The 14,817-nt window shown below is 37.0% G+C and overlaps 1 protein-coding gene across 2 annotated transcripts in view; it reads left to right on the top strand.

The window, feature by feature from the left end:
• Positions 1-14,817, top strand: part of Ndst4 (N-deacetylase and N-sulfotransferase 4) — a 270,125-nt gene that overhangs the window by 150,803 nt on the left and 104,505 nt on the right. For both annotated transcript variants that reach the window (XM_041650698.1, XM_041650688.1), the window contains exons 5-6: positions 9,407-9,592; positions 11,370-11,498. In XM_041650698.1, the coding sequence (XP_041506632.1) occupies positions 9,407-9,592; positions 11,370-11,498 (315 nt within the window). The remainder of the gene's footprint in view (positions 1-9,406; positions 9,593-11,369; positions 11,499-14,817) is intronic.

Raw genomic sequence — 14,817 nt, 5'->3', positions numbered from 1 at the left:
CTTGTGGTTCCTTCCCTTGCTCAAGGTAAATAAAAATGCACCAATAACGTTTAAGCACCAGAAAGATCTCCAGCCATCTGTCCAGTGAAACTGTATGCTTACCCTAGAGAAAAGCAGCTCTGGGCGCTATTTCTGGGTCTTTCAGTAAATAAGTTGAAAATCTCTTTGAAAAAGCCCAATCACTTACCATCACATCTTCTTTTTTAACATCTTCAACTCTTCAACCACAGCATTTCCTTTTGAGTAAGACACGTGCTTGCCAATCTAATACAGTGACCCACGGCATTCGTTCCTTTCTACACCTCTACTTTACTTCCCACTCTAGTGTTCGCCATCTTACAAATAATTTGTGTATTTGTTTTTATAATGTCAGTCTCATCATACAAACAAAAAAACTCACTGATAGGAAGGGATTTTTGTCTATTTTCTTCACTGTTATATCTCCAATGCCTTTGAACAACCAATACATACAGTGGATATACACTGAGCAATGTTATCATGAACAAAATTATATAAATTATTTTGACTAGTAAATAAAGAGTACGGAACATAAAACCTTGGAAAGGCAAATGCTGAACTTGCTGGAATGGAGCACCCAACCGTCAGAGTGAAGGCTAGTTTAACTTTCCTTTTAGTTTCTTTTAAGCAGCAAAGCAGACTATCAGTGGGAGCAAGGATATCAGAGGATGAGTCTCAATTGACCAAAATAGCTCTACTTAGGATCAGAAAGTTCAACGCTGCAGAAGCAGTGCTATTGCTGTGCTGTTTCTTTTTCCCAAGAAAAATCCATTTGTAACACGGAGCCCTCCAGAGATTTGTCACCATTTACCAGGCTTCAATCCAAAGAGGGACAAGACTGACCCAGCCAATTTCCAGGGTCACGCAGCCTTTGCTTTTATCACTTATGAAAACAGAAGACAATTTCAGCCTTGGAGAACACAGTGGAAAATCAATGATTCTAGGCTCATTTTCAACGATGACAATATGGTCTCAAGCCCTTATTAAAAGGAGAAATAGATAATGGGATCTATTTTCCTAGCACCAGTGTCTCTCCCCCGAAGCTGTTATATGAGACAACAAATCAATGCTTTAAGTCAACAAGATACTGTTGAATATACGCACTCTCCTCACCGAGAGTGTGTTCATTTATGCTGTCACCACTCCACTAATTTCCTTTTTGACATTTGGCTTTTAAGAAACTGTGATTTATTTTTAACAGCTGTTTTTTTTTAATTTTTAATATCTCAGTGCAATGCATACAACAATATTCCAAGCATTTTGGGTGTGAAATAACCCCAATCATATCCCATGTTGTTTCATGAATATGGACAGAGTGTTAGAATTATGGGGATAAGTCATGTGTCCAGCCTTTTCCTCATTATTTAGAAACTTGAATTCATTGTTGAAATTTTTCCCAGCTTCTGAGAGATACAGAAAATTCTGGATGACCATGAGAAGAGTTTTCTCCCTATAGTCCATTAAGGTGTGTCGAACTTTCAGGAAAGTATATATTAAAAGATTCTTGCAAAGTGAAGCTCAAGAGGGTGGCTTATGCTTGCCTGTGCCTGTCTGACTTCTTTGTCTTATCTAGAGATCTCTTTGACCTTTAATTAGGATGGCTTTAGATTATTCCAGAAAAACAGTGCAAAATCATCAGAACCAATACATCTCAGTGCCTTTCAATCTATATTCCTTCATCATGCTATTTCCAGAATCTAAGCGAGGTTTTACGATAACTACTTCTACCATACTAGGTTCTATGAAACTGAAACAGCAATTATTACTGGTCAGGGTTTAATGAAAGGACAATTTGTAATAGTTGATGCACGATGTAAGGCTTTACTGAAGTAATGATGCTCCTAAGATTGCTGTGAAGGCAGAGATTTGTTTAATTATACGTCCTGAAAAGGAAAGGAAAGGAAACACACAATTTGACAGAGAGAATGTTCTGGTATGAGAGGGGGCTTGTCACTCTGTGGGTGGAAATGTTATTTTTATTTCTTTGTTTTAATATTATAAGAAGAAAAGTTTTCCCCTTCAGTTTCCTCCCTCCAAACTCTCCCACATACCTCTCCCTACTCCCCTTCAAATTCATGGGTTCTTTTTTCACTAATCCTTACTGCATGCGTGTGTACATATATGTGTATATTTGTGTGTGGGTGTGTCCTGTTCAGTCTATATAATGTCACTTGTAGACATGTTTTAAGGGTTGTCCGTTTGGCACTGTAAAATCAATTGTTATGTTCTTCCCTTGGCAAGACCACCTCTCATGGTCCCAGCTCTCCTGAGTTGTTCATACTTCTTTGTGTAGGGCTGTGGTCTCCAAGCCATTTCGTGTCTATTTTAGGATGTCCTTTAATGTTGTCCTTGTTTAGTATGTAAGTTATCTGATAGTTGAAATAGATATCTTTTAGTTGATATCTGATAGTTGAAAGAGGTATCTTTAAGGAGCAGAGAGGGTGGTAAATGTAGAAGAAAGAGGGCACTATATAATAACACTGGATATGTTTGATAAGGTCACATGGAATCATACTAACTATTTACCTAAAAAAGAAAAAAGTATAATACACATAATATACATATTATGTATGTATAAATACACATATATAACGTCAGTGCACCCTCCAAGGGACAAAGAGCACCTACAAAACCCCATTACCCACCATGAGCAGCCCTCTTTCACAGTTGTTTTAGCCTTTGACTGAAGTAGTCATACAGCAGCACAAAATGACTTTTCAGGGAGAAAATAAGACTCTGCAGCTTCATTCCCATTGACCTCTTATCTGTTGTCCCAATTTTTCATTTCCTAAACACATGTGAATACAAGAAAGTCAGAGATCCAGTGAAATATTCCATACCTTCTGTGGAAAAGAAAAGTTGACACTAGTAAAATACAAATCACTATCATTTCTGATTTCATAGTCTTTCACTCTGAAACTAACAAGAATTGACACTTCTTAAACTTTTTTTTCTATTTGTGTAAACTTCCTGTCTTCTTTCATATTTAGTTGCAGTGCTTGCCTAAAGATTATATCCTTTTTAATTTGTATTTGGAAAAGTTGATTTATTCCCTGAAATGGCCTATGTGTCATAAGTGTATATAAACACTTAAATGGTTTATGTATTACACATATTCACTTATTTATATATCTGTCATTATTTAATTCTTTAATATTTTCAGGTTAATTTATAGATGAGGAGACCAAGGCACAGAAATGTCAGGCTCACACAACAACAAAACCACAATTGAACTTTATTTACCTGCCTTGACAATCTGGGACACTATTTAGAACAGCAAATACCTTATTGACCTGACACAATTCCTTACAATATTTTGGGCTGCAGTAGTGATTAGAAGAAAAATCTACAAACACAAAGATTTTTGAGTCTATTAGATGACATATTGAAAATAAAATGTAGTAGAGACTGCATGGAAGGAAGCTTATAATACCCCCAAATTAATCTAGACAATTAATCTAGAATAAGGGGATAATGACAATGAAAACACACAAAAGGGGCCTAATTTCTGATGTCTGAAAGGCACCCCGAGGTAAATTTCTACTGCTAGATACGTTTATTGCTTCATTGAAGCTAATGTTAGTTGGAAATAAATTTTAGCCTCAATAGATTTTTGTGTCAAAGGTATCATTTTTTTCCAGAAACAAAATATCTGCAAGTCCAAATCATAATAATATTTTTCAAAGTCAAATGTTTATAGACCAAATTCCATAAGACTTAAGATACATTTATCTATTTTTTTCCAGCCGTTGTCTATAGTTTTCAAATCGCAGTAGAGATGTTTCTTATGTCCAGTGAATGCCTAACACTGAATAAAACACTTGACACAAATCAGGAACTCAAAAGTGATTATTTTTAGTGTAGAAGAATTGAATTTTTTGTTTTTTATTTTAGTGTTAGAAATGGGGTCTTAGTGTAACTCATTCTGGCCTTTAACTTGTTACATAGCAAAGTATAAGCTTGAATGAATTAGCCTCCTGCTTCTGCTTCCCAAGTGCTGGGTTTATTGCTACATACCACCAAGCCTAGAAAATCTAAATCTAATTATTTGGATGTGTCTCTAGTTTTTATTATTTAAATCACCAGTAGTCTTCTATTCACTTACTGTATCCTGCTGGGTACCGAATATATAAGATCCAGCCATCATATGCATGTATAGCAATATATATATATATGCAATCTCTCCTCCCACACTCTTTACGCCATAAAAATATTCATATATATATATGTGTGTGTGTGTGTGTGTGTGTGTGTGTGTGTGTGTGCGTTTACTCAGGTAAGTAAATAGATGTTTACCAATATTAACCATCTATTATAAATTAATAAAAGTAAACATTGTACAGTTCTTTATTTTTCTCATGTTTTCTTGTGAATTCAAAACATTAGATACCTTACCTCAATCTGTTAAACCTGTTCTATGTATTACAATATGCAAACCCAGCTCTTCCCAACCGGTTTCCAAGTTTAAAACATCATGCTATTTTTAACAAGGAGAGTTTCTACTCAGTGCCTTGAGGGCTTTCAAAAACTCTATAAGGGCAGAGGGGCAGATTGTCAGCTGAACTTCTCAGGACTCAAGGAGTCATAGAGAACTGGTCCTCGCGGGGCTCCTATTTCTCAGACCACTAGAGCTAAGTCACAAGCAGTGGGCTTTCTATTGCACCCAAACTGCCAGGAGGTTGTCTTGTTTTCAAGATCTTACTTTCCAACAAGAACTTAACCTTTGCTTCCTGCAGCCCTCCAGAAGCAGTCCTGAGCACTCCTAATTGGCTGAAACTCATTTGCATTAAAAAGTGCTAGCAGCAAAGGAGATTTTTTTTTTTAATGGCAATTTTTACTTCATATAACTTTTCCGAGGGGGAAAAAATTGGAGAAGTGTTGTGCTTCCAAACTATGTATTTGAATCAAATCTATTAGGTCACAGTAAAAGCTGACACTGGAAAAGCCAAAGAATTTACTGAATGTTGAGAGCCTGGGTGTGATTCCAGCACTCACACTTGCTACCATGAAAATGCCCTACACTTTCTCATAGCCACCCTTTTCACACTTTTGGAATGTCTCCAGGTCTCCTAACAGGATTATCATTAGGGTCACATCAGGAATGAACTGAAAAACACCTAAGAGATACCAGGCACCCATCCTTTGCCAGGAATACATGACCTATGGGGATAATTTTAAAAGTGCCTTCATTGGTGGACTGAGAAGCCAATGATAATGACACCGGGTTTTGATTCTACTGCACGTACTGGCTTTTGGGGGAGCCAGTCTGTTTGGATGCACACCTTCCTAGACCTGGATGGAGAGGGGAGGGCCTTGGACTTTTCACAGGGCAGGGTACCCTGACTTCTCTTAGGACTGGAGGGAGAGAGGGAGGGGGAGGGAAATGGGGGGATGGGAGGAGGTGGAAATTTTTAATAAATTTTTAAAAAGTTCCTTCATTTCAGTTGCTGTTGCAAGCCTGACACTAAATGCATTTTATTACAGGCTGCTTTTTAAAATTATCTGAGTGCATATATCAACAATGTATACCATTGTCTCACCACCACCCCTGCAAGAAACGGTAATTTAACTGGAAAAACATGATCACACCAAAGTCCTGTGAAGTATGTGAAGCATGTCATTCTGAAAGGCCATCGAAATGATGTCACTTTTTAAAGCCTGTGCAAACAGTTGTTTATTAGCAGATTATATGTTTTCTCTGCCCATTATCTCATATTTTCTTCATCCTGCATGATTTTCTAATAAACAATAAAAGCTCTACTGGAATTTTGTTTTCTCAAATATCATTTATGCCTATCTTATAGAGTCTGAGTGTTTTCAATATTTACATGGAGAAGCCTTCCCAAGTCTGTAATTTTATTGTGTAAATATGATGCCTAGTTTATGTTGTAGTTGACCAACTCTCTGTGAATTGGATTTTAAGCTGTGGACAGTTAAGAATGAAGCTTTCTAGTTCAGTAAGCCCCTTGATAACAGGCAAAGGGTTACTAGGGAATTACTTTTCACTTTCTGTTATCATTTTGATTGAAAAAGTGTAAACTCACAATTACCTAGTGTGATTTACTATTTTGATTGAGCTCTAGTTGCCCCTGCAATAGGATGACCTTACAGACAGTATTGCATTGAGCCCCCAGAAATCAATAAGTATAATAAAGTCTTTTTTTACTGACCCTTCCTCCCTACTCACTGAGTCAATTGCTTTTTCCTCCTGATTTTTCATGGAAAGTTCCACAATTCCCTTTACTATATATCAAAAGTGAAATGGATTTTTTTGTAGAAGGAATATAGTTGTTCGTTATTTCCATTCTCTTTACACTCTTTGCTTTTTATCTGTTTCTATGACACTGTCATGTTTATCAAACACCTACGGCCTCACATTTGGAATAAAGCATCACACCATAGTACAGTGACCCAGGAATTTTATTATTAATGTATATGAGGATTCTCACACTGTTGATTTGTCCTTTGCTAAATTATAGGAGACTTGGAAATTCTTTGTATAAAGCAGCTGCAAGAATAACAACATAGTAGAAGGAAAATTTCTCTTTCTTGTAAGTCAGGAATACCTTCCCAGGCAAAAGATCCATATCAATTCTATTTACACGTCAAAGGGGTTTAAACACCCTCATGCCTAGATTTCTCTCATGAGGAAGGAAGTACATCTCAGTTTCATTGGCAATGTGATGGCGTGATGGACACCTTGTTTTCTGGGTGATCATTCATCTTCATTACAACTTAACCATTTACCAGGCAACAGATCAGATGAAAAAGAATTAAGGCTGATAGTGGTTCAGTAAAGGACCCTGCAATGTGACAAGTCTACACAACCATGGCATCTTTGCTTAGCTCCCGGGTACTATTCTTACTGGCATTTTCCAACTTTGTCCCGCACAAAAACCACAATTGTTAGTGTCAGGATTTAGCTCAGTAATAGAATGTTTACTTAGCATTAAGGAGGAATGAGATTCTATTTCTAATAGCATGAAGATTAAGGAAGAAAGGAGAGGAGGGAATGGGAAGTAGGGGAAGAGACAGGAGAAGAAAGGAGCGGAGGAGTGGAGGAGATAAGATGAGAAGAGAGGAGGCTCTTGTAAGAAATATATTTCTTTACCAGTACTAAGAAACCAGTTTTCCCTCATGTCTATGAAAGGCTGTAGCTCATTTTACAGCATTGATTTCATAGTTCAGTATTTCTATAAGAGTCATTTATTATAATAGATGTTAGAAAACAATCTTGATGAAAAAGAACTGAATTTGGCTACACAATAAGGGTCATTCCATGAAAGGAAACCGATAGTGATCTGAACTATTTAGTGCCCATCTTTGGGGCTACTGTAGTAGCATCTGGGCGAACAACTGAAGATATGTGATCCACTTACTGCTTGCTTCTCATCCAAGACTGAATTCTTTCCCTGTGCTGTGTGCCTAGAATAGACAACACAAACAGCAATTGACAACAATTTTGTGCTTAGTTTATTGATTCAATCAACTTTCATATCTGACTGTGTATCCTCATTTATAACTTCAATTGATGAGATTTAGCCCTACATAGAAACTTTATGAATCAGATAAGCACTTAAAAGGAAACTTATAAAAGAAGTAGAAATTAGAAAACCACGTATCTATTTCATACAACTAGAAACATAATACAATGACTGAGAGTGTTTTCAAAGTCTTGCTTTAAATGTATATTTGTAGTGATTTAGAGTTGACTGTTTAACAAATTACCTCACAAAAAGTTATATGACTTATAGAATAAATTAATTTCTGAAGTTTATGACAAAGGGGGAGATCTTAACTTTTACCTTCCCTTTACCTTCTTACCTGGACCGTAACTTCCTTACTCTCTGTTTTGTTACCTGTTTTCATCTAACTTTACCACAGAAATAAGTCATGTAACTTTGATCCTGGCACTCCACTAGTTCCTTATTGAACTGAGTAACTCATCTTAATACTACAAACACAGCAGAATGAAATCCTATTAAATCCAAACCAAAAGAACAAAAGTTCTCAGTATTTTATGTTAATATTTACATGCCTGCTGTGCTTCAATCCCACACACTCATTCTCTCTCCCTTCCCCCCTTCTCTCTCTCTCTCTCTCTCTCTCTCTCTCTCTCTCTCACACACACACACACACACTGTCTTCTTCCATTTTTCCATTTTTTTATGTTAGGTAATTTTTCAAGATACAGATTTTATTTTTTGCTTCATCTGCCTAACAAAGGACAAAATTCAATTCCTATTTGTAGCTAAAATTTCCTCCCTGGGGAGAAATAAACAATGCCCATCCCTTCTCCTGAGGTTCCACTGACAAACAAAGGCATGATTCTGCCAGTTTACTATGGGAAGCCAATGAGTTTTTTGGGGACCCTAACTGATGTGTTATTCCCCTCTGTATTCTGTGAATACCACTGGTTAATAAATAAGCTTCTTTGGGTCTATTGCACTGCAGAATAGGGCAAGGCAGGAATTCCAAGCAGAGAGAGGAGGAGAGAATAGGCAGAGTCAGAGAGAAGTCACATAGCCACTACAGGAGACAGATGCTGGACAGAACCTTACCGGTAGGCCATGACCATATCGCGATACACAGATTAATAGAAATGAGTTAATTTAAGATGTAAAAGCTAGTTAGAAATACGCATAAACTAATAGGTCAAGCAGTGTTTTAATTAATACAGTTTCTGTGTGATTATTTTGAGTCTGGGTAGCTGGGAAATAAACGAGCAGTCTCCATTTACAAATTGGTTCACAATGTGGGGTGTTCCCATAGCACCTAACAGAACAAGTGAAGGTTTTCTTTCCCAGCATGTAACATGTGAAAAACCTTATTCAACAAGAGTGAAGGACTTCACAAAACCTCGTAGTTCATAATGATGCTTCAGTCTTCCTGGCCTATATATACCTTATCCCTTCCAGAGGAAGCCATATGCAATTAATGCAGAGTTGCATAAAACAGGTGGTTGGGAGAAAGTGGAGACTTAAATGAAAATTGCATGCCCTTTCTCAAGCTGGTATTCAGGATATAAAATATCAGCAGGCCCAACTGGAATAATCTTTTACAGGGGGAACACGTGAATACCCCAAGATGATGTTTGTGTAGCTTAGAAGACAAGCACAACAATACCATCCTCTCAAGCTCACAGCATTTAAACTTCAGACTTAATTTTATACACAGAACAAACCCAAAGTATATACTTCATTCATTATAGTAGCATCAGATGTCTATGAAGCTGATGAACTGAAGAAAGAGTAAAAATTCCGTCTTCCTATTGCTAAATATCCTCTTTTTAGTGGGGATCTCAATATATACTCCAAATAAATATGAAGATTTTTTAATTCACCCAATTGCCCCCACTCCATGATGGTGTTCTTCTGATTTCTTATAGGAACATGGAATACCAACCAACCTGGGCTACGCAGTGGCCCCGCATCACTCAGGGGTCTACCCGGTCCATATTCAGCTGTATGCAGCATGGAAGAAGGTCTGGGGTATTCAGGTCACCAGCACTGAAGAATATCCACATCTGAAACCTGCAAGATACCGGAAGGGCTTCATTCACAATAGCATCATGGTGAGTGCATACTCTGTGTCTGAAAGGCCTTGATACCTGTGTTAAAGGGAAGGGATCACCATGCTATCTGATGATGGAGCACAGAACTTCTTTTACTCAACCATTCTATTTGACAACAGGATTATTTCCTATGCTGTGGAGTAATTTTACTGAGTGTATAACAATCTGGAAATAATGGGAATGAGTTTGGCATAGATTATCTATTAATATTTTCAAATTGAAAATTGATCTGGGCCTCCTTTGCTTCTCCTGAGGGATTCCTCAGTATTGCTTGTTTGCATGATTTTACAAAGAGCTAAACGTAGGCTGCTGCTCTATGGATCAAGAAAACAACAGCTCTCCAATCACTTCAGTACTAACAGTGAAAAGGGAACAATAGCACTTGAAAGCTAAATCTTTCTGTCAAGCATATTTTGACTTTTAGGCATTCAGAGTAACTTAGGGTGCTGTTTAGTTTTTTTTTTCTTTTTCTTGCAAATTGAAGGGAAATGTGGTATGTACTTCCTTTCCTTGTGTATTAGCTAAAAAAAATAATACTCAAGCTTAAGAATGGTACATCCATTGTGATAAGTGAGAGTAAAATCACATGAATTTGAGCTGGAAGTTTAACATATTCATTGGGGGAAAAGAGGGACACCATGTCTATAGTTCTAAGAAAGCCAGTTTTATCCAGTTTCAGGTATCTTTGAAGTTGTTACCACCGCTAACTCTCAAGACCACAGCATTAGTTACCAACTTTCTTTCTGTTTAGTATTTATACTAACCCACAGTATCATTCATATTGCCACTCGATCTATCTATTCTTACATCTAATCTCCATGTAAAAAGAAGAGACGGGAATATATAGTTACCCAGAGTTGGAACTCATATTATCATATGGGGCTTTAATCATCTCATTGTTAGAATTTAGCACCAGTGGACCAAAGAACAAAGAATGATACCTAAAATCATTGATTTTAGTTGCAGTTGAAGTCTATAGAAATCAGGAAGTATAAAAATAATTATTCACATACACTTAAAATCAGAGAAAGTATCGAGATTCTTTCATGGTTCTTTCATTCATTGTGTGATCATCCAACATGTCATAAAGGAAATCATCATTAGCCAAGACTCCATGCTTTCATTTACGTTGAATTTAATTATGAAAGTGAAATGAAGAATAAATGCCATCATAGCTTTCTTGTGTAATGGGGTGCATTTTCTATGAGATTATAAATACTTTATTATTCAAAATTGGATTTTAGAGTCAATTTGCTTACTTGTTTTGTCTGTTAAACCTCCAGAGCTAAAGCAAATTCAACTCAAAAATGTTGCAGAAACAGTCATTAAATAGTTTGACTACTAGTGAGAACTTTAAAGTCAGGGTAGAGTACAGACAAAACAAGGCAGAGATGGTCAGAAAAATTGACTTTGAATCCCTAACCCTGCATATTCTGCTAGACTCAGTGTCAGAAGGAGATGAGAGGCTTAATTGGATGAGAAGAATAACATTGGTAGCTGTCTGAATCAAATGAATCCTAAGAAAATTTTTTATTCCTTCACCCAAGTCAGGCAGTAGTTTAGGTTTATAGAGCTAAATTAACTGTGTTCATATTCTAAACTCCAAATTGTGTTTTTTTGATTCGGTTACTACACTGACATTTACAAAATTAAATCAACATGAACCCTCGGTCACAGTAAGACACCAGGAACTTTTTGCTGACTGTGAAATTATAGGAGTGCTAACAGTTCCTAGCTAAATCTTACCAATGTGTTGCCTTTCCGTCTTTGTCATCAGGTCCTCCCTCGACAGACCTGTGGACTGTTCACACACACTATTTTCTACAAGGAGTATCCAGGAGGACCCCAAGAATTGGATAAAAGTATCAAGGGAGGTGAACTTTTCCTCACAATCCTTCTAAACCCAGTATGTGTTCTATTAGTACATTTTATAGTGGCATCAGTATTGTCAAATAAGTTGCATTTTTTTAATCTAAATCATGAGGACTTTTTTTTTTCAAACAGGCTCTTATAGTGGCATTTCACTTCTATTTTAATAACTAAAGCTTGCCTGAAGATCAGAGAGTAAAACAGTCATACTGGTGAGCCTTACAGACCAGGTAGTGGTAATACACACCTTTAATACCAGTAGCCACACTAGTTGCCTTAGAAACCGGGTGGTGCATGCCTTTAATCCCAGCATTAGAGAGGATTATAAAATGAGAGGCAACAGCTCTCAGGCACAGTATCATTCTGAGATTCGTGGAGGCTGGATCGTAATTTTCTGACTGAGGCAGAGGTAAGCTCCAGTGGCTGGATGCTTTGCTTTTCAGACCTTCAGGTTGAACCCCAATCTCTCTCTCTCTCTCTCTCTCTCTCTCTCTCTCTCTCTCTCTCTCTCTCTCCCCCCCCCCCCCCCCCCTCTCTCTCTCAGTTTTGTTAATCATACTTCAGGTTCTCATTGGGTTTCCTGGCTAGCATAGAATTTGTTTTGTAAACCAAGTGGAACTTGAACCCACAAAGATTCCACCTGCTTCTGCCTCCAGAGTGCTAGGATTAAAAGTGTGTGATACCCCAGCTCATGGCCTTATTCTTTTTGTTTGTTTGTTTGTTTGTTTTTTATTGTTTTTTTTTTTTGTTTTGTTTTTCGAGACAGGGTTTCTCTGTGGTTTTGGAGCCTGTCCTGGAACTAGCTCTTGTAGACCAGGCTGGTCATGGCCTTATTCTCATGGCCTTATTCTTTATGAGCAAAATATTTTTACTGAAATGTAATTAAAATCTGCATTTCAAATCCTTTCCTTGATCCAATCTGGTTTCTTGGGAACTTTTCACAGTGAATATGATTTTGACTATGGGCTTATTTCTTTATTGTATTGGCATATTTTTTAATTTATCCCTAATTTTTGAAGAGTTTTTATCATGAAAAGATGTTGGCTTTTCCTAAAAGGCTTCTTCTTTTGCACACAATTAGATGATTAGATTATTTTTATTCTTCATCCAGTTTTTAACATACAGCATACAGTGATTTTCCGATTCTGCACCAGTGCTGCATCCTTGGTATAAATTCTATGAGCACGATGAAGAAATTTTTTATATATCATTTGGTTTGGTTGTCTATTATCTCCTAGCCCTCTTAATTCTAAGATTCGCCAGAGAACAATCAGTTCCACCATTTTGTTCAAATTAGAACTTTCATTAAAATGTTAAATACTGACTAATATGGAATTTGATCAGGACCATCACCTGGAAAGTTTCCAGGTAAGTGGCCCCAGAGACACATGTTGTGGGGGTCTCATATGGACAAAACCCAAAAGACACCATACTATCCAATGAGGCTTTGTTTTTATTGTTCAAGAACTACAACTCCCATAATCCCAGAATGTTATCTCGTCCTTGGGCAGCCTGGGTTTAAAGGCTATTTAGGTTATAACATCCTGAGGGGTTTTAAGCACATATTTATAAAGGATATTGAAAAGTAATGTTGTTGGTGGTGGTTGTAGTGTTGTTCTTTGTATTTACTATTAGGGTAATGCCTGCTTCATTAACAGGGGTTTGGAATTTTATTTCTTACTTCCTCTTCAACTTTTTGGAGGAATTTAAGACAAAGTAATATTAACATACTTAATATTTGTTTGTTCATCAGTGAAATCAGAAAGTCCTGAGTTCCTTCGAGTTGAGAATATTTTTTTTCTTTTGAAATTATAGTGTAATTACATCAGTCCTCTTCCTTTTCTCCCTCAAGATTCTCCCATACCTTTCTTGTTCTCTTTCAAACTTTTGGCCACTTTTCTTTCATTGTTATCACATTCATATGTGAATATAAATGTTTATTTCTAAGTATATATAAATAACCTGCTCAGTCTGTATGCTACATGTATGAATGTTTTCAGAGATGACCATTTGGTATTGGATAAACACTTGGTAGTTTCTTCCCTTAACTATTTCTTACACTCGCAGCACCCATTTGCCTGTACTTCTTTGTGTAGGGTTGAGGCCTCATGGTCTTTCCTCATCCATTTTGATTAGTCTATTGCTATGGTCCTTGATCAGATGTTTGGGCAGTAACTTATGAGACACATCTCATGGCAAACTTTTTGATTCTCTGGCTTTTTTAATCATGCTGCCCTTCTTCAGAAATGTTCCCTGAGCCTTAGATGCACAAGTGTTTTGTAGAAGCATCAGTTAGACTTGGACTCCTCAACTTTGTACTTGTGGTTTCTAAAGTAGTGTAAGTTTCCAAAAGAAGATTTTTTTTGATGAGGAGTGAAAACTACAGTTGTTATCTGTGGATAGAAGGGCAAATGTTGAGATTGATACTTGGGATTGTGATGGTTTAGTAAAATAGTGTTCTACATTCTTCTCCAGTATCTACTATTTATTTATTTTATGTGTATGAGTTTTTTTGCCTGGGTCTATGTATGTGTACCAAGTACATCCCCAGTGGCCATGGATATCAGAAAATGGCATGGGCTTTCCTGGAACCAGAGTTATGAATGATTATAAACCACCTTGTGGTTCTGGGAACTGAACACAGATCCTCTGAAAGTGTAACCAGTGCTGTTAACCACTGAACAAGCCCACCAGCCCCTATTAAGAAGCTTTTAATTATTGGCTTAATTTTTCTTTTTGTGTCTATCATTAGATTTATATTTCTAGAAAATTCTGTTTTGTACATTGATTTGTTGGTATGTGATGCCTATACTGCCCTCACAATCCTTTGTATTTCTGAAGTATCAATTATAATGTCTCTTCTTTCATTTCCAATTTCATTATCTAAATCATTTTTTTTTTTTTTGGAGCCTGTCCTGGAACTAGCTCTTGTAGACCAGGCTGGTCTCGAACTCACAGAGATCCGCCTGCCTCTGCCTCCCGAGTGCTGGGATTAAAGGAGTGCGCCACCACCGCCTGGCACTCTAAATCATTTCTTTTCCTACTCTGTCAACTTGTATAAATTTGTACAAATCAAAGCTCTTAGGGCATTGATTAGATTTCTGTTATTTTTATAGTCTCTATATCATTTACTTCTGCTCTTATCATTGCTTTGTCCTCTTTTATGATACCTTTGAGCTTAGTGTTATCTTCTTTCCTAGTTCTCTGAGGTGTGAAACCAGGAGTTTATTTGAGAATTTTCTTTACTCTTCATTTGACATTCAGTGTTACCATCTTCCCTTTCAGAATTTCTTTACAATCCCTCTCAAGACTAGTTGGTAAATTCTAGGCATACTAAAGGGAGGGTAGACTTCATC

Source organism: Microtus oregoni, unplaced genomic scaffold, assembly GCF_018167655.1.
Source record: "Microtus oregoni isolate MIOR12 unplaced genomic scaffold, Mior012 000000F_ref0000247, whole genome shotgun sequence".
NCBI classification, from domain to species: Eukaryota; Metazoa; Chordata; class Mammalia; order Rodentia; family Cricetidae; genus Microtus; species Microtus oregoni.
This window is presented reverse-complemented; position numbering and strand designations above follow the sequence as displayed.